Genomic DNA, 24,403 nt, shown 5'->3' with positions numbered 1-24,403 from the left:
GGACAAAAGAAAGTACAAAATTTTTTCGGTATTAGTGATAAATACGATAGAATGAATGGAAGAACTCCATTCACTACCTAAAAATAAATATCCTTTCATCCGGTATCAAATTTATGATTTCTATGGATGCAAATCCAATCATCTCAATTTATAATTTTAGACGAGAAAGAATTCCCCAATTGGTAAGAAATGCGTTAGAATAAGACAGATCAAAAAATTACAATATAATTCAAACATTTCCTGAATCCTACACCGAGTGATTTTCCTAAAAAAATAAAGGGAAAAAATCATCGGTTAAGGCGCGAAGATATCACATTCCTTGGGTTAGTAGTGCGAGGATTGGATAGAATGAAATTGAATCCATTAGAATACGACGATCCCATCTCTGGATACTCCAATCCATTGCTGATTAGCAAAACCCACTTCCAATTCGATTACCCATTTCACCAATTCCTTCTTATTCTTTGTAATTTCTCTTCATCTTGTCGCGATTGCCTATTTTAGATTGTTGCGGTTGGAGATTCCTAACGCTTCACATTGATTCAACCTCACGGTTCTTTTATACCGGCCGGTTGTTGCATCGCCCTTTACAGATATCTTATTTTGTTTGTTCCCATTTTGTTATCTTTGAAAAAATGAAAAACCCCTTCCTCTGCATCTCCTCGTGATCTGGGGTTTTCATTTATGAGGTATTGCTTCTTTCTTTTCTTTGTTTTTCGCGCTGGTTTTACTGATTTCCTCTGTTTTTCTGGGTTGCTCATCTGTGTTTTGATCGTTTATTTTGATGGGATCTTTTAGAGTTGTGAATTTGTGTGTTTGCTGTAAGTTACACCATATGATCTTTGAGCTTATCTGATTATTTGCTTTTGTAGCGTTTGTGGGTTTTGTTCAAAATGTGGAATCATCCTCTTGTAGTTTGTTGATTCAATGAGTGAGCGTCATTTCTCTTTGAGACAGTCCTTGTTTCTTCTAGTTCTTCTTTAACATTTTGTATTTTCATTTGTAGTTTGTAGGCAATCTGCGCTTGAATGACATTAATAAGTTTTTTGAAATTTTTTTTGATATGTTTGGAAGAAACGAAGTTGTTTTGTTTGATGCTTCCATGAATGCTTTCTGGCGGGTGGTTGCATGGTATGTTAGGAATCACGGCTCTCCACAATGGTATGATATTGTCCTCATACCAATGGAGATACCTTCCTTACTTATAAACTCATGATTATTCTCTATAGCCAATGTGGGACTCCCTCCCAACAATTCTCAACAATCTCCTCTCAAACAAAGTACACTATAGAGCCTCCCCGAGGCCTATGGAGCCCTCGAACAGTCTCCCCTTAATTGAGGCTCGACTCCTTCTCTGGAGTTCTCGAACAAAGTACACCCTTTGTTCGACACTTGAGTCACTTTTGACTACACCTTTGAGGCTCACAACTTCTTTGTTTGACATTTGAGAATTCTATTGACATGTCTAAATTAAGGGCATGACTCTGATACCATGTTAGGAATCACGACTCTCCACAATGGTATGATATTGTCCACTTTGAGCATAAGCTCTCATAGCTTTGCTTTGGGTTCTCCCAAAAGGCCTCATACCAATGGAGATACATTCCTTACTTATAAACCCATGATCATTCCCTAAATTAGCCGATGTGAGACTCCCTCCCAACAATCCTCAATGTGATACAACAACAGTGTCTCAAGAGCTCTTTTGAGGTATATTCAGAATGAAAGAAAGAATCAATAGTAGAATAGTACTCTGCCACGGTACAGACCTGGGTACGATTCCCGGCTGGTGCACCTTGCAACGATGATATTTGTGCCTCGAAAGTTGATCACATGGGTCATCAACATTATCCAATAAAAAGAATGAAAGAATCGACAGAATTTGCAATGATGTTTTTTACATTGCACAGTTTAAGTCTCATATATTTTATATGATAATTCTAGACTGGATGCATTTAGTTTGGTCCCAAAAGGAAAAGAAAAACTATGGAACAACTTTAGCTAAGTGATTCGTGTGAAGTTCAGATTGATTGCTTAGAAAATTTTTATGATGGAATAAGGAATGAACTAGATTTTGGATGTTATGCTGTTGTACTCTTCTCGATGCCGTCGTCCTTTGTTTTGTGAGGTTAATCGCCGCTTATGAACATTGATTGCTTATGCACAGATTTTGTATATCACTATCCTTTATATTTCTTTCTAACTAGCTTCATATTTGGTCAAGAAGGGATAACAACATGGAGTGACGGAGCAAATAGTTAAATCAGTCTAAGATACAGCAATCTGCCGATTGTTATGTAGCCAAACAAAACAATGGCAATGTCTTTGAAGACTGTAATGGCTATTAAATCTTACCAAAGTCAAGCTGATGCATTGGTAAAAAACTACTTATTAGCGGACCGTTTTATCCCGTACACCTCTGTTCTTGGAGGCATGCTTGCTTGTAAATTGGTATGTAGCAACTTTTAGCTCATGCTAGATATTAGGACAAAATGCTGCTTCTCTTCAATTAGGACACATAAAATTTTTTGTGTTTCCTCGTGCAGGTATATGATCTTACTCAATTAGTTAGCAATTTTTACTTCAAGAGTTATCTGGGTCTTACGAAAATTCAACGAGTCGAGTGGAATAACCGGTGAGATTAGTATCTTTGATTGTTCATTGCCTTCGTAATCTATTTAGTGGACTGTTGTGGCCATTACTGATATTTCAAACTAAAATTGGCAGCGGTGTGTCCACTATTCATGCAATATATATCTCAATTATGTCATTGTACTTCGTTTTCTGGTCAGATCTCTTCTCTGACCAGCGTCACGCTGGCCTTCTTACCTTTCAAAGTTCGACGTTGTCTACGTTCATATTGGGGGTAAGCTTTCTATTAGCTAATCTTCAATGAATGTCAGCTTCCTTTTGAATTGTTTGATGTTTTAGATAACTGAAGTTTCTAAGCAGCATGTAAGCAGTGAACGATGAGGAAATGTGCCAAAAGGTTGTCGGTCCAACGTTTTCTTGTGGATTGTGTAAAGGCCATATGTTAAAAAAAACTAAGTCCCAATCTTAACCACCCTATGTTAGCCATTAGTAGTTGCTTTCATCTATTGAGGTGTTTATTAAGTTATCCAAAATGTTCTTCAAAGCTAAGAACTCATCAATGGATGAAATGGTTGCAATAATGTTAGAAAGATAGAGGCAGCCTGAAAGGAGGCGCCATTAGCAAAACTCGGTCCTTACGATCCAGCTCAACCATGCTATTCGATATAGCATTAGCAAGGCAATGCAAACACGTCGCAAAACAGTGATTCGTGACGTGTTGGGAAATGAAACGAGGATGCTATTGGATCTTTGCTTCAACATTGTTCGTTTTAATCAAAAAGTTGAACCTTATCTGTATTATACTTAGTTGAATGAGGGAACCTCTATAATCCAACATGACATGGCCATATTTGGACAGACATTTGTGACATGAGAGTTTGGTGGTCGTGCCCACCAATGTTTGATTTTCTGTTTCTGATTTGAGGATAACATCTACAATAGACCTTCCGAGCTGTCTGACACCGCTAGGCAGACTTTTCGAGTCATTTGAGCTTCTATTCTGTTTTCCTTGAATTTTTACTAAACATTAACTAAAATTCTAATCATATACCCTTTTCCAGATTTCGGTTGGATACTTTTTGGCAGATCTCGGATTGATCATTTGGCTGTATCCGTCTTTAGGCGGGATGGAATATGTAAGTACCTTCGCTGCTGATAGCGCTTCAAATTTGACAAGAGTCGTGCATAATTACGAAACTTCCATGATAGGTTGTCCACCACTCTCTTTCCGGGCTAGCAGTAGCATATTCTGTTTTTTCTGGAGAAGGGCAACTCTATACATATATGGTTCTCATTTCAGAGATTACAACTCCTGAGATTAATATGAGATGGTAGGCTTTCATTATGGTATTGATTCTTAATTTTATAAGTTCTTCCTCTGAATTCTTTCATATTTTGTGAAGGTATCTTGACACTGCTGGTATGAAGAGATCCTGTGCATATCTGATTAATGGCTTTGTAATATTCTTTGCATGGCTGGTGAGTTCATGGTCTGAAGGTCATCTTGCCTGTTTTTTTTTTTTTTATATAAAATGGCGTAAACACGACTGTCTATAGCTCGACGACATGCTAAAAGATCCTAAAGAATTGGATTTAACATAACTGAACATGAACTACCACAGCATATAGCATGTAACAGCCCAAGTCCACCGCTTCCAGATATTGTCCTCTTCGGGTTTTCCCTTTCGGGCTTTTCCTCAAGGTTTTTAAAACGTGTCTACTAGGGAGAGGTTTTCACACTCTTATAAAGGGTGCTTTGTTCTCCTCCCCAACTGATGTGGGATCTCACAATCCACTCTCCTTTGGGGCCTAGTGAGGACGCTGGCACTCGTTCCCTTCTCCAATGGATGTGGGATCCCCCAATCCACCCCCTTCTGGGGTCCAGCGTCCATGCTGGGATACCGCCTCGTGTCCACCCTCCTTCGGAGCTCATCCTCTTCACTGGCACATTGCCCAGTGTCTGACTCTGATATCATTCGTAATAGCCCAAGTCCACTGCTAGCAGATATTGTCCTCTTTGGGCTTTTCCTTTCGGGCTTCCCCTCAAGGTTTTTAACACGCGTCTACTAGGGAGAGGTTTTCACACTCTTATAAAGGGTGCTTTGTTCTTCTCCCCAACCGAGGTGGGATCTCACAATCCACCCTTCTTTGGGCCTAGTGTCCTCGCTGGCACTCGTTCCCTTCTCCAATCGATGTGGAACCCCCAATCCAACCCCTTTCGGGGTCCAGCATCCTTGCTGGCACACCACCTCGTGTCCACCCTCCTTTGGAGCTCATCCTCCTCGTTGGCACATCGCCCAATGTCTAGCTCTGATACCATTTGTAACAGCCCAAGTCCACCGCTAGCAGATATTGTCCCTTTCGGGCTTCCCCTCAAGGTTTTTAAAATGCGTCTACTAGGGAGAGTTTTTCACGCTCTTATAAAGGGTGTTTTGTTCTCTCCAACCGATATGAGATCTCACATAGTAGTATCCGCATTCAGATCTTGTTTTATGATTGGATTTTCTTGTATTTTGATTGTTGTTTACATGCTTGGTGATGGGTGTTTATAACAGGTTGCTCGCATTCTGCTGTTTGGTTACACATTCTATCATGTTTACCTGCACTATGATCAGGTATTTTCAAGATCAATTATGCATATTTTTCAGTGCTTATGGCTTTCTTCATTAAGTTGTGAAATGGGAACATTGATCTTATTGCCACATGTTCTCTCATTTAACTCGATCACGATATGGACAATCGTGTTATGCAGGTAATTAAGATGCATGTAATAGGATATATTTTGGTATTTGGAGTGCCGACTGTGCTAGGGATGATGAACTTAATGTGGTTCGGGAAGATCGTGAAGGGATTAATGAAGACGATATCGAAAAGGCGATGAGAAACATGTTCTTGTGGCTCATATCAATCTGCAAATGGGTTGAGGAGGAAAAGGGATCTGATGCTCTGCAGTGTGTTGTAAATGGTTCAAATGACTTTAATTCGTTGAGACATTTTTTAGTGTCTTATTCCTCTTGTCAGTTTTGTGTACCAATTCATTCTTTCTGTATAGTTCTTGTCTCTCTTTTTCCTGAATGTATGGAAGAAATATGATGATACCGCTGCAATTCTTTTGTGTTCAGATATATTTACGATCTCGGTTCGGTTCTTGGTTCTCCCTTCTTGATCTCGGGCACTGTTTTACTTCTCTTCCGCCTTGTCTATGGCTTATGGTTTACGAAATCTCTCGAGTAATTTGTTTGAAATGTGAGATGCCTTCTGTTTTGCTTTCGACTTGGTTAAAGAGCCTTAGTAATTAGTTGGATTGGTAATTTGAATGATTCAAATAGAGTTTACAATTCAATTCACTATATTCACGAGTAAACCTCTATTTAGGATAGGGGTGTATATAGTCTGAGTTGGATTGAGTTTTTTTTTTTTTACCAAATCCTAAAGTTCGGGTTGGTTGGATTGGTAATCCAATCCAAAAATTTTCACAACCCAACTCAATCCTTTATTTTCGAGTTGGGTTCGGTTGAGTTGTCGACAACCCTTTATTTTCAGGTTGGGTTTGGTTGGGTTGTCGACAACCCTCTATTTCTTGAGAATGACAGCTAAATACCGACTTTTTGGTTAAAGTAAGCATTTCTTGAGAATTGGATAAAACTAAAGACAGCTAAATACCGACATTTTGGTTAAAGTAAGCATTTCTTGAGAATTGGATAAAACTAAAGACAGCTAAATACCGACATTTCTTGAGAATTGGTTAAACAACTGATTAAAGTAAAAAAAAGAATATAAGAAAAAATTATGAATGAGAATTAGTTAAAGTAAGAAAAAATATAAGAAAAAATTATCCAATCAAGTTTATATAACAAAAATAAAAATAATGAAATTAAATATAATAAAATAATATAAAAGAAGTATATAAAAAAATACTGAAATTAAAAATAATAAAATAATATAAAAGAAGATTAGGCGTGAGTATCCTTAGACAGGCCGAGCAACTGACAAACCTATTAATATATATATATATAATTTATATATTTTTATTTGGCTCGAGTCAACCCGGAAGTTTTATTCATGAACTTGAAACCGAATCGATTCAATTCGGGTTTAGAAAAATGAACCCAACCCTACCCGAAATGTTAATCCAACCCAACCCAACCGAACCCTTATAATTTGGGTTGGGTTGGTTCGGATTGTCTGGTTATGGGTTTGAATGTACACCTCTAATTTGGAGTTTGTTGGATGACCAAGATAATTCCAACCTGCAAATAGGGTCGAAGTTTCGATTCTTACAAAAATTCAACTCAACTTAAATTGAATAATTCGAGTTGTTTAGGTTATCCGTCATGAAAAACCTCTAAAAAAAATAGTTGAGTTTATTATACATCAAATTTAAATTTATATCTAATAGGTTAATTAAAAAAAATAATAAAACAATTCCATTTGAAGGAAGAACATTAAGGCAATGGAGCTATGTGAGGGAGACTAGGGGTGGTTATTTGATGTCCCTCACATTAGGGACACCCCCACAAGATTGCCAAGATCATTTGCAATTAGGGTTTTTCCATAAGGGCTTCTTGCCCTTTTAAATTCTCGAATAACCCTACTTTCTCGAAAGACCATTTGCAATTCATGTCAGGATGAGTGTATTACCGTAGATAGTCCATTAGACTTTTAAAATAAGTCGAGTTCACCAGCTTCCCTTCACTTTCCTTTGCTAATCTGAGACCCCATTCAACAGTTGTGTCTTTCGGTTTGCAGTTCTTCAACAACAAATTTCTCTAAGATCTCTTTCGTATACTTGGACTTAGAAATAAATATCTCATCTTCATCTAGTTGCATCTCAATCCTTAGGAAGTACTTCACAAGACTGCATTCCATCCTTCAGAGGCTTGCTTCAACCCATAAAGAGTCTTCTTCAACTTATACACCTTCTTTTCTGGCCTTTCAACAATAAAACTCAGTGGTTGTTCAACATAAACTTTTTCTTCAAGCATTCCATTCAAGAATATAGACTCCACGTCTATTTGATGTATCTTTGTATCTCACAGAGGGTGGATGTGTAGAGTGTGGGGGTGTGAATAGGCAATTTAAATGAGGGGGCGTGGATTACGTCGTGGCTGAAGATTCAGTCATTTCCTCGATTACCAGCAAGTTGAACCGTTTGCATTTTTTTTTTCCCTTTTTTCAACAATCGTTACATGCGTAAATGCTATTTTTTTTCTCTCCAGATAAATATGCTTAAACTTGTCTGTTTCTGCTTATTGACAAGAATTACTTAGAAACTTGTCTGTTTCTGCTTATTGACAAGAATTACTTAGCTGTTTGAGAAGAATCACTTAGCTGTTTGAGAAGGGTTAGTTGAAGTATTTTAGATCGGTCGACCTTTCAAAGAATCCATTTGATTTTTGGATTCTTTCAAAGTCAATTTCCATACATTAGACCACCAAAACCAACTCAGCGTAACAATGAGTCAAATCAACTTGCTTATGGACCATTCATAATGGTATGAAACTCACATAAATTTAATAGAAATTTGAGTCATAGTCCTTGACCCCAATTACAAGGCATACTCCAACCCCGACGACGCAACGCAGTTACGTACCATTAAGTACGACGATAGTTTCTAAGAATTCAAGGGAAAATCTCGTTCGAGTAATATAGTAATAGTTCGGTTATTTCTATTAACTTAACTAATAATAATGCAATTAAGACAAGAGAGTTAAACTAGTACTCACATTCACACAACCTCTCCTCTCCTCTCATTTGGGAGTGCTTTTAATTTGCAGAACTGTGCATGAGAAGAAGCAAGCCCAAGGTCATATATAAACACATAGTAGTCAGCCACTTTACTGCCAGAGGCTGCATAACAAACCAATATCTTCTAAAAACAACCGTCAATTTACACATCATAATAAACCCAACATTGCCAACCTCTCTTTCTTTTTCTTCTTTTTCCTTCTTTTTCCTTTCTTTTCTTTTCGAACGCTCCATACCACTGAAGGACATGCTGCTGACAGCTTAGAACCGAGAAAGGACGAAGATCTACGAGCAACATGACGCGCTTGCTACCCTTTCGGCAGGTCTGTCCAGAACCATCCCTGGTGCGTTCTGTACCGGTTGCACTCGGGGTAATCTCTTAGCTGCATCCGAAAACAAGGAATCAAAATAGTTTCAACTCGTCTTTTTACTGTGTGCTTTGAGTGTGGTTGAGGGTGAGACTTCTATAATTTTGTGAAACTTCATCCCAAAGACCAACTATATGTGATGTATAACTCATTTTTTGCATCGCAGTCGAAAAACAATTTTCAAAACTCAGGCTCCATAAACTCGAGTTTTATTGAGACCATGATAAAAAATATCCTAAGCAACTAAGATTAACCTGGTTTCAGCTTTTTCATGGGGGTGGGTGGTTGTTCAATTCAACTCACAAGTCAGTTATTTACCTATTTCATAGAAGATATCGTTGACATTAGCAGCACTCTTTGCAGAGGTTTCCATGAAAAACAAGCCATTCTCCTGCGCATATGTTTGGGCGTCCTGCATAATGCACAGGCACATGAGCAACACTTGAACTAAATCTAGCAATTTTGTCCAAACTACATGATAGACATTTCAAAGAACAATCACAAAGTTCCAACTGGGGTTGATGTTCGTTCACTAACAAAAAATAGTTCAACAAAGTAACACCATAGAAAGGAAATAAGGGTCAGGGTACTTGCCTCTGCAGAAACCTTCCTAGAATCCAACAAATCTGATTTATTCCCAGCTAAAGCCATGACCATATTGGGATTGCCTGATGCAAGGGACATGGTCCAATTGGTAAAAGAATTCAGATAGGCAAGTGTTCACAATAATTTGACTAATTAAAAGTAAACAAAATGTTAAATTAAGATGCCTTTGCAACAGTAACAACAACAAAGACTACCTTGTGCCTGAAGTTCTTGAACCCATTTTTTTGCCCGATCGAATGAAGCCTGCGATCAATGAGAGGATACTCAATAGAGTTAAAAATGAAAATGAACAAAGTTCCAATTCAATTACATTAGAGTAGTATATAAGAGATGAATAGTACCATATGAAACCTGATATGTTTAGAGCATGCCATTTTTCAGAAGGGTAAGAACTCATAAAAGTCATTACTCCTACCTCCTCGCCACCAATACATATACATATATATACATATGTATATAGCATCCTATTTAAGGTCCTATACAGCCCCATAACCGTTTTCTTTCTCAAGCACCAATACGTGACAATTTATTAAACCCTAAATCCCTTGATAACAACTTTACGAATCCCAAACCAGTTCTCTTGCAGTTTCCAAGTATTTTAGCAATTACTTTTAAAAACAAAATGGTTGGTACTTAATTCAATGACATATAACATTACTTCTTTATTCAAGATGTATTTAAGAAAGTAGTTGATGAGTTCTGCCACTTACTTGATTGGTAATATCAAAGACGATAATAGCAGCAGCTGCACCCCTATAATACATTGGAGCTAAACTGTGGTATCGCTCCTGCCCGGCCGTGTCCCAGATTTCAAATTTCACAGTTGCGTCATTTACAGCCAATGTTTGAGAGAAAAAGGCAGCACCAATTGTCGATTCCTACATAATTGTACAATTTAAAGTAAGAAATATGGTCAAGGTGTAAAAGCCCTTTTGGAAATTTCAATAGCCAAAGCTATGTAATACAAACCTGAAACTCCACAAACTGCCCTTTAACAAAACGCAACACTAGACTTGACTTCCCAGCACCAACATCACCAAGAAGCACCTGAACACAAAAAAAAAGAGTAAAACCACCTGAATTTAGTATGTGTTATTAAGAAATCATTTTAGTTAAACATAGTCCTTGTTTAACAAATAAAATTCCGAGGGAAAATTGGATAATAAGGACAATGGCAGCATAATATGAAAATGATAAACTACAATCAAGTTGCATAGTTAAATGGTTCCGTAACACTGTGATCACGCAGTAAGAGCAATATATATCGAAGAAATTTAATGATTTAATTTCCGAAGTTGAACAGAGAGGGGAAGAAAATGTAAAACCTCGAAAAACAAAAAGGGATACCGTCTTATAAAATTGATTGCTGAAACCAAGACCTACAGCCACGATACTACTGAACTCTTTGCTATATAAATTACAGAGAGTTAGCTCCGAGATCGAAACCAAGTTACAAATTGGAAAGTACATAGATATGCAAACAAGGATTTCAAAAATACAACCGACAAGACATACAGCAGAGAGTAGAACAGGCTTGTGCTAGCCACAGAATTCTGATAGGATCAAACCGGAAAGAATTCCAGTTCATCGCGAAGAAAACAAAACCCCAGATCAGAATTAACACAGAAATCGAGGAAACTAAAAGGGATTAAGCCAAACAAGACCTAATCGAATCGTCAACGAAAGGCACTAGGATAATGAAACCAAATTCGGGAAAAAGAAAACCACAGAGATCCACATCGAAGTTAGCATCAAAATCAGGACAGAAAAAGAGAAATCAAGGTTCGAGAAGGAAAAAGAGGAGAAAAGACTCACCAATTTGGCATTAATGTTCTTGTTTCCGCTGGTGGCCATGGCCGAAAACTGCAATCGAGAGAAAAATCGAAGAGAATCGAGGAAGAACAAGCGTTGACGGGAGGAAAAGATCTAAGAAAGACGAAAGCAAAAACCAAACAATAAGACAGATCGCCTCTCTTGGAAGCGAAAAACCCCTCTTTATCTCTCTCTCTCTCTCTCTCTCTCTCTCTCTCTCTCTCTCTTCCTCCGCAAGCAAAAGATGAACAGTAACAACTTCAATACCACACGACAGCGATTCAAAATTAATTTTAAATAAATATTTTATTTCCTTTCTCCTTTAATTTATCATGTGAAAAGACGCATTTACCCTTTTCAAAATATATAATTTTGAAATTGAGTTAAAAATCTTTAAAATGTTTAAAAAATAAATAATTAAATATTTTACTAACTAACTTCAACTAACCTAACAAATATATATATATGTAGATATATATTATGGATGAGTTCGGTTGGGTTCATTATTTAATAAATGGTTATTTCCATTAAAAAAAATTTACAACTCAAATAATTGAGTTTAGTTTAAAAAATGACGTAACCCGACCCTACTCAATCCAAGAATATTCCTATAATTGTTCACTCTCGATCTGTTTTTTTTTATTTATTTCTTATTTAGTTTCATCACACGTCCCGATCAGGGTGTGTAAAAGAGGGTGTCGAACAAGAATGAGTGGATGTAATTGCTCCGTCTTTTTTTTTTTTTTTTTTTTTTTTTAATCTGAACCCTAACTTGGTTCAAGCTGGAAGGGTCCGAGGGAAGATGCTTAACAAATCCAAAGAGGGTGAAGCTCCATTGTTCAAGTTCCGAAATCAATACTTAAGAAAACTATTCATCTAGTAAGATTATGTTTTCAGGCTTACTGTTTAGTCGAGTTCTCAAAATTGTAGGGTATATTGAATTAGTTGCAAAAGTCCAAGTCAACAAATCAAAGAACAAACCCTTCGGACACGACTTCCTAACTCATTCAAGAGTAAAATTAAATCATTTATGATCGTAATGTGAAATATTAATTTTTTCAATTAACAGACTTGTAACAGAATTTTCTCGATTTATAACGAGAAATTAAGCAAACTCTTGTATAGGACACTCCGGTCACATGTCATACCCAATCAATTTTATATTAATATTTAACGTCATTTTATTCTAATTAATAACAAAATAAGTGTTAGATAAACACGACTGTCCATGATATTGTCCACTTTGTGGATAAGCTCTCGTGGTTTTGCTTTGGGCTTACCCAAAATACCTCATACTAATAGAGAGAGTTCCTTGATTATAAACCCATGATCATTCTCTAAATTAGCCGATGTGGGACTTTCATCCAACACCTCCCCTTAATCGAGGCTCGATTCTTTTTCTTTTGGAGTCTTCGTCATTTGTTTACTATGTCTTCGAGGAGCTTCGAATCCTTTTTTCTTTTGGAATCCTTTGCTCGACATTTGAGGATTCTATTAACATGGTTAAGTGTAGGACATGGCTCTGATACCATGTTAAGAATAATGCTTTGATACTATGTTAGTTGAACGCGACTCTCCATAATGATATGATATTGTCTACTTTAAGCATAAGCTCTCATGACTTTGCTTTGGGCTTCTCCAAAACACTTCATACTAATAGGGAGAGTATTCCTTGATTATAAACCTATGATCATTCCCTAAATTAGTCAATCAGGAAGTCCAAAGCAAAGTTATGAGAGCGTATGCTCAAAGTGGACAATATCATACCATTATGGAGAATCGTGTTCATCTAACATGGTATCAGAACATCTTTCTTAACGAGAGAGACTTAAAATTTAATAATAGAATATATTAAAGGTAAAGTCGAGGATTATAAAAGAATAATGGGCAAACATGGAAAAATGATTTATTTTTTTTAATTAATATATTTGATTTTTTTTTTTTTTTTAATTTGTATAATTTGTCAAACATCAGCCAGCCAAAGGTACCCGCGGTGGGTCGGTGAATATAATTTAGTTTTAGATGTCGGCTTAAAATGGCATTTAAATCTAAATTTTAATTTTAAAAATTTTTAAATTAAGCGTAGGAGATTTTAAAAAAAAAATAATAAATAAATAAATATATATATGCGTTCAAGTCAAACAAAGTTGACCACTCCACCCAAGTGGACAGTTCAAGTCAAGCATAACCTGTTGCAGTGGAATGCCACAACCAAAATATTATGATATCGAATTGTTGTAGCGAAAGCGGAAGCAATATCAATCGTACTCACACACCCACAAACAGAATTTAAACAAAGAGACAAAGATTTACGTTATTCGAAAATAAGAAATTCTCTTACATCCACACGGCATGTAGTCACATGGACGTAACGATTACAACATTAATAACCAAATTAATATTTTTATTTAATCAAAATTTATGACAATTTACATCAGCTCTTAGGCCACGATCTCAGCTTCAAATACGTTTAGCAGCCACAGGTGCGTAAGCGTAGGAAGCATAAGACACTAGCGCTGCCCAAGTCACGGGCGACCAGAGAACCTTCCAGCCCCACAAGTAGCCCAGTAACCTCGGCGTGCAGTCCAGTGTCCAGCACAACCCCGACTTCTCCATTGCGTCCATACGACCCCTCCAAGCCACTTCCAGACGCAACCAGCTCGTGGCCACTCCAACCAACTTTTCTCTGCTCTGTTGGATGAAAGTCTCACATCGGCTAATTTAGGGAATGATCATGAATTTATAATCAAAGAATACTATATCCATTGACTTGAGGCTTTTTGGGGAAGCCCAAAGCAAAGCCACCAGAACTTATGCTCAAAGTGGACAATATTATACTTCCCTCTACTCAAGTAAGCCAAATTTTTGCTCGATTTATCTGTTTTGGATCATTCTAGTACATTTTAAACCTAATTAAGGTCGATTTCTCATTATTTGGGTTGAATTTAGGATAAATAGAATCCGTTAGAGATGAACTTATGAACGATTAGCTAAGGGACGGTTTGAAATATAGAGTCAAGCTTAAATGTAAGTAAACTTACTGTGGAATACATACGAGCTAAACTGGATGAAATTTACTAATGCATGAATAACATGTATCATATGGCTTTTATTTACGTGCTATTGTTATGATTATGTATGATTTATTTGATACAAGTGCTTTCATATACACCCGTGCATGATTGTTATGACTATGTTTATAATTTATGAGACATCATGATGTAAAATGTGGGTAAAGTATGATTGAAATACCATGCAAATGTATGTATCTTTGATAAGGAATTCAAAACATGTCACGTATGACAGCATTATGTGCACTATCTCACTAAACTATGATTTTAGATACGAGACTTCATCTGTCCTTTTGTGCTCAAATGATCGTATTATACAAATGCAAACCTATTATACTTTATTTTACGTTCTATTTCTTTCTACTGGTTTCAATTGGATAAGAGCGCTCAAGCGTACACGAATTCGCCTAATAGGTCTAAATGCATGTGTTGATGGTACGTAGCTTAGTATTATGAATCCAAACTGGCCCATAAATGAAATTATTGTCCAATGCCAAGATATGAATTCTCGTCCCATTAGAGATGAAAACATATTTGCATGTATATACATTTTTTGATTAGTTATCGTCGAGGATTTTTAAATATTCATCGTTTTGTTAATGATCTTTAGGTAAAAGTAAGGGGTATGTGCACGGTTGACAGCTTTTGCTGTGAACGCTAAAGTTCTTTAGGAAAGATTTCACATCCATTTATATTTTTATTTATTTAGCTTCCGTTTTAAATTCCGTCAATTGAAACATATTTCTAATGCGGGTTTTTATTAAATATTCACTTTCATTAAATTTTGAAATAGTATTTCTGTTTGAATCAATTTCATAGTAACGATCTTATAATGTTTCAGCTTGTTGGGTTTTATGTCCTAAAACTCATAGTTTGTAAACAAAAAGATATTCTATTTTCAATAAAGTTATTATTGTTGTTTATTCAGTAAAGATTGTTATTGAATAAAGTGAACTTTACGATCATTAATCTGAATCCAATAAACTAAGAACACTCTGGCTATAGTATGATTACTTGAACTATATATAGAGACATAAGAGTGGATCAAGTTCAAGTATATAGTCAAAATGATCTATAGTATAAGGATAAGGCTGAGTACCTTATTCTGGGGACACTATGGATGCGGCCCACTTTTGTATATGATATAAACAATGTGATCACTAAATTGTACATGTGGAGACATGTGAGTGGGGGCATCCTATGCAATGAGTATTGCATAAGATCGGACCATGAAGAAAACCACTCTCACTTTATAATGTCGTTTACTGTTGAGACTGATTTTTTTTTCATTCGATAACCTAGGTAACTCGGTTTTAATCCTGAGCTAACCATGAACTCCTGTTTATTCAGAATTATCCTTAGATTTGCATGGGTGAGAGTGGCTCTAGTTCGCCGACTCAATAGGCCTCCCATTTCAGGGGTAAGACTGGGTGAATGGCTGGGGACGTGGGGTGCAAGATGGAATTCACTCCTACCCACTTTTAGGGATAGAAGAAAGGTAGTTCCCTTAAGCACTGACGACTTCAGGTCTTGAACAAGGGGCCCCACCCTCTCAGTGGCCTGAGAGGGATTCGGTTTACTGGTTGGACCACAAACCAATTGCTCATTAGAGGATCAGTGAGACATAAGGAACAAGAAGTAACTTTAGGGGTAAAACGCTAAATTGACCCAGCTCTAGTTACGAACAACCTGTGAAGGATCGACTTACTAATCATGGTTATATCAAATGGACAGAAATATATCTATAGTGAGGGGAGTGCAACTACTAGGCTATAGTGGAGTGTCCTAGTAGTTAACGAATGTTGGTTAACAAAGTTAATGAGTTTAGCCGATTAATCTTGGATTGTTGGAGCCCATGATCTATAGGTCCATTAGGTCCCTCTGCTAGCTCATATCGGACTAAACCATAGAACAGTGTGACGAGTGAGTTCGAAGTGTTCGAATTCAAATTAGGAAATATGCGCTACATATATACGATATATTTAACCGCATTTTTGTTTTATTAACGAATTAAACAAAAGGAGAGAATCTGAGATATTTAAATAAGATTTAAATATCTTAATCAATTATGTGTCGGAATTGATTGGGATTGGCATTTGAATTAATATTAAATATTAATTAAATAGTTTAATTAATCATTTAATGTTACTTTAATTTGAAATTCATTATTCAAATTAATTGTTGAATTAAAATGAAGAAAGTCAAAATGTTGACTTTATTTAATGGAAAAATACATGTTAGTGGAATTTTGAGGTGTCAAAATTTGGTTTAACCAAACTTGCATGTTTGCCAAATAAACCCCACAAGTTTGAGTGGAATTCTGAGTATCAAAATTTGGTTAACTCAAACATGCATGCTTGCCACATAATCCCAAAATTTGAGTGGAATTTTAAGTGTCAAAATTTGGTTATCTCAAATTTGCATGAACATGCAAACATGACTCTTTAAATAGAGTGATCATAGTACATGGAAGGTCTTCTTCTTCTTGGTGAAAAACCTTGAGAAAAACCTCTCACAAACACTCTCTTCATATATACAAAATCCCTCCCAAGTTTAGTCACTCACCGGATTCCACAATCCCGTTCTAAGGCCGGAGAATAGTGGAGAAGACACTAGTGGTGGTTCGAAACCGGTTCGTGAGGAAAAAGAAGTTTGAACTACAAAAGGTTAGTATTCAAACTCATTAAGTTTTAATACTTATGAACATGCTAGTTATTTACTATAATTGATGTTCTAAAAGTGCCTAAGATTCAAATTGCTTCCGCATGTGTTATATTAACACCATCACAGCTATGCTCACGAAAGGTAAGAATACTTTGACCAACCCACTTCTTGGCATCGTCATAAATTTATGATACGAGGAGCCTAGACCAACGCCCGTCCTCTTAAGTTTAGAAATCTGGATCAATAACATTTGCCCCGTGATATGAGTCTAATTGTATTTGAATTTATACGACGAATTCAAACTTCGTAGCTCTATGGACAATCGATATTATCTTTGGGCTGTTTATGTAAATAATATTGTTTTGGAAGGACGTGGGATAGTTGGTAAAGGTAATTCTTTTCGAAATTACATACCAATTATCAACTTTATGTATACTCCTACTCGAGAATAAATTGTTTTCTTGTTCATAAAATTTTAAAAATTAAAATTAAAAAAAGTAATAATTTTTAAAAATTCAAAAAAAAAAAAAAAAAATTAATCCAAAATAAAAACAAAAGGAACAAGCCAAAAATATACAACTTTTAGCAGTTTGGTAGGCATGAATTAGCGAGCCCTGGGTGTGGGGTTCGAACCCTAGAATGGGCCCCACAACAGGCATTTGTTGTATTATTAAAAAGTGAGAGAGAGAGCTAAAAAATTTGTCCTGTTTTTTGTAGTAATGACACAAACACAAACACGAACTGTCCTATAAACTACATTGTCCTTTATTTTTTTGGGATTCTATTCTTCAAAAAACGAGGTGGGCCCACTTGTGTTGTCGTTGTCGTGATCATCGTCGGTAGCCGAGGGTGGTCGGGTTACGAGAATAGGGTGAAGACAAGCAAGGTATCGACGATGACAAGAGAGGGAGGAAGAACGAGACTAAAGATGACAAGAAGTTGATACAAAGCGTGAAGTTTATTTTGTTTACTTTTTTATGATGCTATGATTTTTAGACAATTGATAATACTAAACCGAAGCGGATAGGAACATATTCCAAAAATGAAAGTTCATGATTATTTTTAAAATATAACTTATCGGAGAGAAATAATAACACATTATAATATATATATATATATTTGTATTATACCAACTCTAAATAAAAAAAAAAAATTATTGTTTGCTTTTAATAAAAGAAAAGTTAGTGAAGATTAATTTATTACAATTAAATAATTAAAAAAAGTTTTATATAATATCGATTATGTTATGAATCACGACTCCCCACAATGGTATGATTTTGTCCACCTTAATTATAAGCTCTCATCCGAAGTCCAAACGATTTGGTTCCAATACAGAGAGTATTCTTGATTTATAAAAACATAGTATTTAGGGGATATATCAAATATTCGGATGGCCTCAGAAGTGTGCCCCATTTGGGCTCCACACTTCCACTTCCCCAAATCTGTACTTCCTGCTCTGTAACTCTCTTTCCTGATTAGATTGTTTCGTTTCGAACCCTTTATTCCTTCCCTCTGCCGCCATCTCCTTCCCTGACGCAGGCCCCATTTTCTCTCAACCCTTTTCCCCTTTTCCCCTTTTCCTCCTCCATCAACGCCCATGATTTCTTTCGCTTTTGAATCAAGCAACTCATGTGGGTTCCTCTGGATTTCGCTTTTTTTTTTTTTTTTTTTTCTTGCATTTCATGTGAATCCCATCTCCCTTTCCTTTCCACCCTTCGTCTCTCTGTTGTGTTTTCCTCTGTTCTTTCGTTGTTCTTGATTTTCTCGTCAGTGATTCTCGTTTTTAGATTCTGGGTTTGGGGTTTCTTCAATGGTAACATCTATTTTGCATCTGTTTCTCTGTTTGATTTGATTTTTGAGCTCTCAATCTGTTGAACCACTGGGAATTCCTCATACCCTTTGAATCGTTTAATCCTCATTATCGTTTTTGCATCTCGATTGATCCTCGTTTCTTACTTTTGTCAAAGCGTTTTGATGATTTGTTCTTGTGGGTGTCTTCTAGGTGCTTGCTTTTAGATTAAGGATTCTTCTGATTTGAAGATTTTGCCCTGTTTGATTACTCTTTTCTGGGTTCTTTTGATCACATATTTCATGATTCCAATTGGGTTTCTCTCGATTTCTTTAATTGATTTGAGGGTTGTTATGATTTCTCCAGCATTGATTTGATTGTGCTGGAATAGCCAAAGGATATGGTCTCTGTTTGATATCTTGCAGGGGACTTATGAATTGAAATTCTAAATGGATGTTTCATCGAATGGTAAACGCTCTGTACTTTGCCTTCGTTATCTAAATTCCAGGATCTGTAAATGCATTGCTATACTACTTGTTCTTCTGATTGTTAGAGCTATTGTCTTTCCGTTCTCGAGTGTCGGTCGGATCGAAGAGAATGACTTAGTATTCATCCGAAATCGATCTCCATTTCGTTTAGATAAGTTTTTGGAGGTTCCTCAGATTGTTTGGGGTTTAAACAATCAAAAGATAGCATTTGCAAGAGCTTGTTTGACTGCAAGAATGTTGAACCGAACTCTTTTGATGCCTAGTCTTAGTGCCTCCCTGTTTTATAAAGAAGTTGAGCGTTTGGAACCGATTTCCTTCGATAAGATCTTTCGATATGAAGAGTTTAATTCTCGTTGTAATGGATTTGTTCGATTGGGACGTTATATGGATGTAAGTAATCGAACAAAAGCGATCGAGATACCGAAAGGAAGCGGAAGGAAGTGGACGGTCGAGAGGGATTTCGAGCAATTGAAGGAGTATAGCAAGGAGCCATTTGATCAGGCAGAGGTGGTTAGAATAGAGGGTAAGAATCCATTTTTATGGCATGATCACTGGCCCGTGAAGGACTACGCCAAGGTTTTCGAGTGCTTGGTTTTGGTCGACGAGATCGAGAAAGAAGCAGATAAAGTGATCTCCAGGATTAGAGAAGTAGGATCCGAAGTAAGAAGCAAACTCGACTCGAGTGCTACCGGTGCTAAAGCTCGGATGTTGTTGCAACCGGTACCATATGTTGCAGTCCACATGAGAATCGAGATCGACTGGATGATTCACTGTAAGAAGTTAGAGAAGAGATCTAAGATGAACCAAATTTGTAGTAGCAAGGAGGAGATAGTGAATAGAGTAGGCAACATTATCGGAATGAAAACGCCAACGGTCGTTTATCTCGCGGTTGCAGATAGTTTACTTAACGATTCTTCGATTTCGAAAGGTTGGAAAGACGGGTTTGTACCTTTAGAAAAGAAGAAATTGGGCATTGATGAAATCTACAAGAAGTATCCATACCTCGTTCAGTCAGCAATCGACTACGAAGTTTGCTTGAGAGCCGATGTGTTCGTAGGAAACAGTTTCTCTACGTTTTCGAGTCTCGTGGTGCTTGAAAGAACGCAAAAGCTTACGAAGACAGGGGTTTCGAATCCATGTGGTACTGATGTAAGATGGCGTTCGTATGCGTATAACATATTAGGAGATTCAAATGGGGCTAGAAGATGGATAGCTGATATGTCTGATTTGAGCCTCGAGAAAATTAGTTATGGCTCGAACGATACCTCTTGTCGATGATCGGTTATTTGATAGCTCGAGATTGAAGTTGTTGACTTTGTTTCGATTCGTTGGATCTTGTACCATTTGTACATGAAAAGGAAAAACAGAGGATGGTAAAAGATGGAGCATAGGGGAATTTGATTGATTTATTAGAAATCATAGATGATTTGATTGATTTATTGTTTTTATGAGTTGTTAATTTATTTGAACTGATTTTGTACAAATAAATTGCATGAGCTTTCCGGAACTTGCAAAAGTAATTACGGCGTGATTCGAATCGATGTGATTACAGTAGAGATGTTTATTTAATTCGTGGAGTCGGGGCTCGTAGGGGTCGTTCTAAATAGGGTGGAGATTCTCTCTGGAAATGAGTGGGGATCCGCCATGAACAGGGTGAGAATTCATACTCTCATCAAAGTCCGTTTTGAATATTTGAAAATACAGCTTTAAGTATGACATCCTAAAATTGATCGGTTAAATCGTTAAAAAATTCAAAGAAAACTAAACGTTACAAACCAAAATATAGCATTCATACTCTCATCAAAGTACCATCGAGATTACGTCCGTTCTTAATTTTAGGCAGGACGGGTTTAACTTTTCCACCTTGAACATAACTCAACTCATCGAAACATACACTCTCGACCGACCAACCAAGAAGTTTCGAGTCCAAAACTCGAACAAAAGCAAAAACAAGAACAATGACACAAAGACAGAATGAACACATAATTTTCATTTTGATTAAATTGTTGACTATTTCTTCTCGTCTTCTCCTTTTCCTTTTTCTTTTGTTTGAAACAGGAAAGAATCAAACAAACAAAGCTCACATTCTTGCATAAGATTCCTTCATTCTATTCTAATCTAATGCAATGAGGACCTCTGAGGGTCACTTCATAATTTCCAGTATATGATTCAATATGATTCAACAGACAAACAGAGCAGCGTCGTAACTAACGATCGAAACGCCAAGCTGTGCGGCGGAGTGTAAATGAGGTATCGAGGGAGGTAAACTAGAGTGAGAGACTCTTTTACCTCCCCCTTTTATTTTTCGTCTAAGAATCGATATCATTGTACATAATCTTCATAGTAGTTATCACTTATCACGGAAACGAACCTCTCAAGCCATGGAAGTTGGTGTAGGTCCTTCATCGTGTCGACGTAAGAGTCTGTACATCGTGGTGGTGATTGATACGGTTGGTGGTCACTCAGACTGAATCCCCCAGCCAGGAATCGTTGGATTAGTGCTAACTGTGATCTCTCTTGCTCTGAGTATGCGTCCATTATCATCGGGAGGGAATTAAAAGTTTCCCATGCCCACTGCTCGGATTCTTGGATGGAGTGGGTAACCAAGTCCTCGGAGTTATCGTCGTCGTCCCAAAAGGCGCATTGGCAGGTCTGTTGCCCATCTTGGTACTCAGCACCACAAGAATAGCAGAATTCATGCCCGCACCTGTAACATATCAGTATAAGCATTGAATTCATATACATAAAGAAAACCCTGCTCCTAGTTTAGTAAAAACTAAGCATTGCAATTCGCAGATAACGTTTACGACGTGCAAATATCAAACCACGTGAGCCTGGCCATAGATTATAGACCATACCATGCATATATCAAATCACGTTTACGACGTGCAAATATCAAACCACATGAGCTTGACCATAGATGTATAGACCATACGTGCAAATATCAGATCACGTATACGACGTGCAAATACGTATATAAAGTGCCTCGAACTTTCTAATCAAGTCCTACAAGCTGATCCTTCAAAAAATCTAACATCCCACTTAACTTGTGACATATATTCACGATGATTCCGGTGTTTCGACAATTATCTCATAAACCGACACGTTAACATAAATAACAAGAGATTTGGAGGAAGTAGCATTACCAGCATGTCATATGGTAGCAGCCTTGAGCCAATTCGATCATCCTACGACACTGCTGACAACGTCGCCACCTTTTGTTTCGTGCAAGACGATGTAAGGTAATATCAGCAATGTCTCTTTCCTCTAATGGGATGTCCTGAAACTCTTCACAGCTCATTGATGAATGCCAAGGAACACAACATTCAACACAAATAAACCTCTGACAAACTGGACATTCAATACAAGTGTTATCCGATTGACTTGACGAACTTGCCCGAGCTGACAAACATTCGCTCGGGTCTAACAGAACAGAGCAATTCGGATAAGGACAGTAAATTTTATCCGAGTGAATATTCGCTTCCGCTAAGGTATTCTCCAACGATTCATATAAAGTCAAGGGAAGAAAAGATTTAAACTCATTGCTTGTGATGTAATATTTGCATCTCAGCTGAGGACATCTGATAGGAACTTGAGATGTCTCTAATTTTCCATCAACATAACTCTTCATACAATGAGAGCAGAACTTATGACAACACTTCAACGCAACCATCATAGCGGTCGGTTTGTTCTCACAACAAATCGAACAATTCTCAACTGATTTATCTCCCTTTTGTGGACAAGAAAGAATCCCAATAGCCACTTTCGCGAGATGAAATGGCTGCTCGAGGTCCGAATGTGATGAAAGGTTCAGAGAAAACGCTTCACAAGTGCTAGCATGCTCTAGAATCCTTTCTTTCAGCGCTACAAGAAGCGGAATTTCAGGCTCCTCTTCATTTGTTATCTGTCAAACATTCACATATCTTCAGAAAACGCACATAAATTTAAGAGTTTATGCAATCTTTCAAGCGAAGTTACGCAGCTAGGGGAAGTAATAACCTGATTATATAACGTATTGGAGTCGGTAAAAGCTCGAATAGAGCGGACGCCATTCTGTATGGCCTCAACCAATCCATCCATCAAAGCTAAATAATCAGCAACTAGCTCATCAACATAGAAATCAAGCTTTTTCTGGATCTGAATAAAAGGGACTTTCCCTGATCTTTCCATGAACACTCCAATACCAGAAAGACCAGAAGACGGATCACCGATCTCAGCTATCGAAACGCCTTTAAAGAACATTTTCACCGAAAACTCATCAAGATCATCCTCCTCCTCAGACCCGTCTTCCACCACATCCTCATGATCTTCACAACAACTTCGAAAATCTTCAACATCATCTTCCTCAGCTGGACCAAACATCTCACGACGCTCCATTTTGTTAAAAAAATTTCAAACGATCCACAAATCCCAGATGGCAGTAAACAATCGAAGATCCACCAGCAAATGAATTTAAGAACGTTCTTCGCAGTTCTTAATTACTCATCCGCTGTTTAAGAACTCCAAATACACAATCGGGAGCAAGATTTCCCTAATTTGCAAACTAAAGCAACATTCGCTCCTAAAATCACAGAAAACAATATAAATCACTCGGAAATTTCTATCAAATCTATATTCTAGATCAAAAAGCGACAGAATACCCTATCGTAGAATCATTCCATTTCCACATTAGAGGACACGAAATTCCAAAAATCGAATACGAAAAAGAGGAACATGTCCGAATCGGAGAAAACGCAAACAAAACAAGCAGTTCCTGTATTTTCTATGCAAATCAAGATCGACCCATTAATCAACTACCTAATCCATGAAACCCCATTTAAAAGAACCAAACAAAAATTCACAAAAACTCCGGGATTGGGGGTCGGAGAAAGAAGAAACGGAAGAAAAAAGAAATCAAAGAAATGAATGAATGTTCCATACCATAAGAACTTCACCGCATGTGAAGGGAATTCAGGGGCCTGGAAGATTTGTCTGTGGAAGAAATGATATTAAAAACAAAAACAAAAACAAAAAAAAAAAAACCCTAATCTGACAAACTGCAAGAATAAGCACCAAAGCAGCACCCCAAATTCTCTCTCTAGAAAAGAGGCGGATCCATTAATTGGGTTTTTGAGAGAGAGAAGGATGAATGGGAAGAAAGAGAGAAAAGGGAAGAATCTTGAGTTACTATTTGCTAATTTGATGCCTTAAGATCAAAGAAAAAATGGGTTTCTTTTGCTGTTTATGCCATTCATTGTCCTCCTAGTTGGGCTCGTTCTATAATTT

At 37.1% G+C, this 24,403-nt stretch overlaps 4 protein-coding genes across 4 annotated transcripts; 2 read left to right on the top strand and 2 right to left on the bottom strand.

The window, feature by feature from the left end:
* The first annotated feature begins 268 nt into the window (after positions 1-268).
* LOC111802750 (TRAM, LAG1 and CLN8 (TLC) lipid-sensing domain containing protein) lies at positions 269-5,740 on the top strand. Its single transcript, XM_023687232.2, has 9 exons — positions 269-689; positions 2,228-2,451; positions 2,547-2,635; positions 2,728-2,866; positions 3,654-3,728; positions 3,802-3,923; positions 3,996-4,071; positions 5,148-5,207; positions 5,345-5,740. Exons 2-9 carry the CDS (start codon positions 2,314-2,316, stop codon positions 5,471-5,473), a joined length of 828 nt encoding a protein of 275 aa, XP_023543000.2. The 5' UTR covers positions 269-689; positions 2,228-2,313; the 3' UTR covers positions 5,474-5,740.
* Positions 5,741-8,236: 2,496 nt separating this feature from the next.
* Positions 8,237-11,360, bottom strand: LOC111802377 (ras-related protein RABF2b). Its single transcript, XM_023686717.2, has 7 exons — positions 11,130-11,360; positions 10,284-10,361; positions 10,025-10,192; positions 9,509-9,557; positions 9,303-9,376; positions 9,027-9,120; positions 8,237-8,723 (listed from the first exon to the last, which is right to left on the bottom strand). The coding sequence occupies exons 1-7, from the start codon at positions 11,166-11,168 to the stop codon at positions 8,626-8,628; spliced, it is 600 nt and encodes a 199-aa protein (XP_023542485.1). The 5' UTR covers positions 11,169-11,360; the 3' UTR covers positions 8,237-8,625.
* A 6,923-nt stretch (positions 11,361-18,283) lies between these two features.
* Positions 18,284-20,654, top strand: LOC111802702 (O-fucosyltransferase 23). The gene has a single exon (XM_023687166.2). It carries the CDS (start codon positions 19,100-19,102, stop codon positions 20,414-20,416), a length of 1,317 nt encoding a protein of 438 aa, XP_023542934.2. The 5' UTR covers positions 18,284-19,099; the 3' UTR covers positions 20,417-20,654.
* A 456-nt stretch (positions 20,655-21,110) lies between these two features.
* Positions 21,111-24,400, bottom strand: LOC111801894 (E3 ubiquitin-protein ligase RSL1). Its single transcript, XM_023686113.2, has 5 exons — positions 24,191-24,400; positions 24,059-24,109; positions 23,138-23,699; positions 22,285-23,042; positions 21,111-21,845 (listed from the first exon to the last, which is right to left on the bottom strand). Exons 3-5 carry the CDS (start codon positions 23,513-23,515, stop codon positions 21,461-21,463), a joined length of 1,521 nt encoding a protein of 506 aa, XP_023541881.2. The 5' UTR covers positions 23,516-23,699; positions 24,059-24,109; positions 24,191-24,400; the 3' UTR covers positions 21,111-21,460.
* Positions 24,401-24,403: the final 3 nt, after the last annotated feature.

The sequence above is a fragment of the Cucurbita pepo genome, chromosome 9 (assembly GCF_057944985.1).
Source record: "Cucurbita pepo subsp. pepo isolate OVF chromosome 9, ASM5794498v1, whole genome shotgun sequence".
NCBI classification, from domain to species: domain Eukaryota; kingdom Viridiplantae; phylum Streptophyta; class Magnoliopsida; order Cucurbitales; family Cucurbitaceae; genus Cucurbita; species Cucurbita pepo.
This window is presented reverse-complemented; position numbering and strand designations above follow the sequence as displayed.

Bases quoted from the DNA above. Each gene is read 5' to 3' on its own strand.
- LOC111802750 (XM_023687232.2), top strand. From the start codon at position 2,314: ATGGCAATGTCTTTGAAGACTGTAATGGCTATTAAATCTTACCAAAGT. The intron at 3,729-3,801 runs GTAAGTACCTTC...CTTCCATGATAG, and splicing joins CTTTAGGCGGGATGGAATAT to GTTGTCCACCACTCTCTTTC. The intron at 3,924-3,995 runs GTAGGCTTTCAT...TATTTTGTGAAG, and splicing joins CCTGAGATTAATATGAGATG to GTATCTTGACACTGCTGGTA.
- LOC111802377 (XM_023686717.2), bottom strand. From the start codon at position 11,168: ATGGCCACCAGCGGAAACAAGAACATTAATGCCAAATTG. The intron at 10,362-11,129 runs GTGAGTCTTTTC...TTTTGTGTTCAG, and splicing joins AGAACATTAATGCCAAATTG to GTGCTTCTTGGTGATGTTGG. The intron at 9,558-10,024 runs GTAAGTGGCAGA...CATTGATCGCAG, and splicing joins TCTTTGATATTACCAATCAA to GCTTCATTCGATCGGGCAAA.
- LOC111802702 (XM_023687166.2), top strand. From the start codon at position 19,100: ATGGATGTTTCATCGAATGGTAAACGCTCTGTACTTTGCCTTCGTTAT.
- LOC111801894 (XM_023686113.2), bottom strand. From the start codon at position 23,515: ATGGAGCGTCGTGAGATGTTTGGTCCAGCTGAGGAAGATGATGTTGAA. The intron at 23,043-23,137 runs GTTATTACTTCC...AATGTTTGACAG, and splicing joins CCAATACGTTATATAATCAG to ATAACAAATGAAGAGGAGCC. The intron at 21,846-22,284 runs GTAATGCTACTT...GATATGTTACAG, and splicing joins TGCTACCATATGACATGCTG to GTGCGGGCATGAATTCTGCT.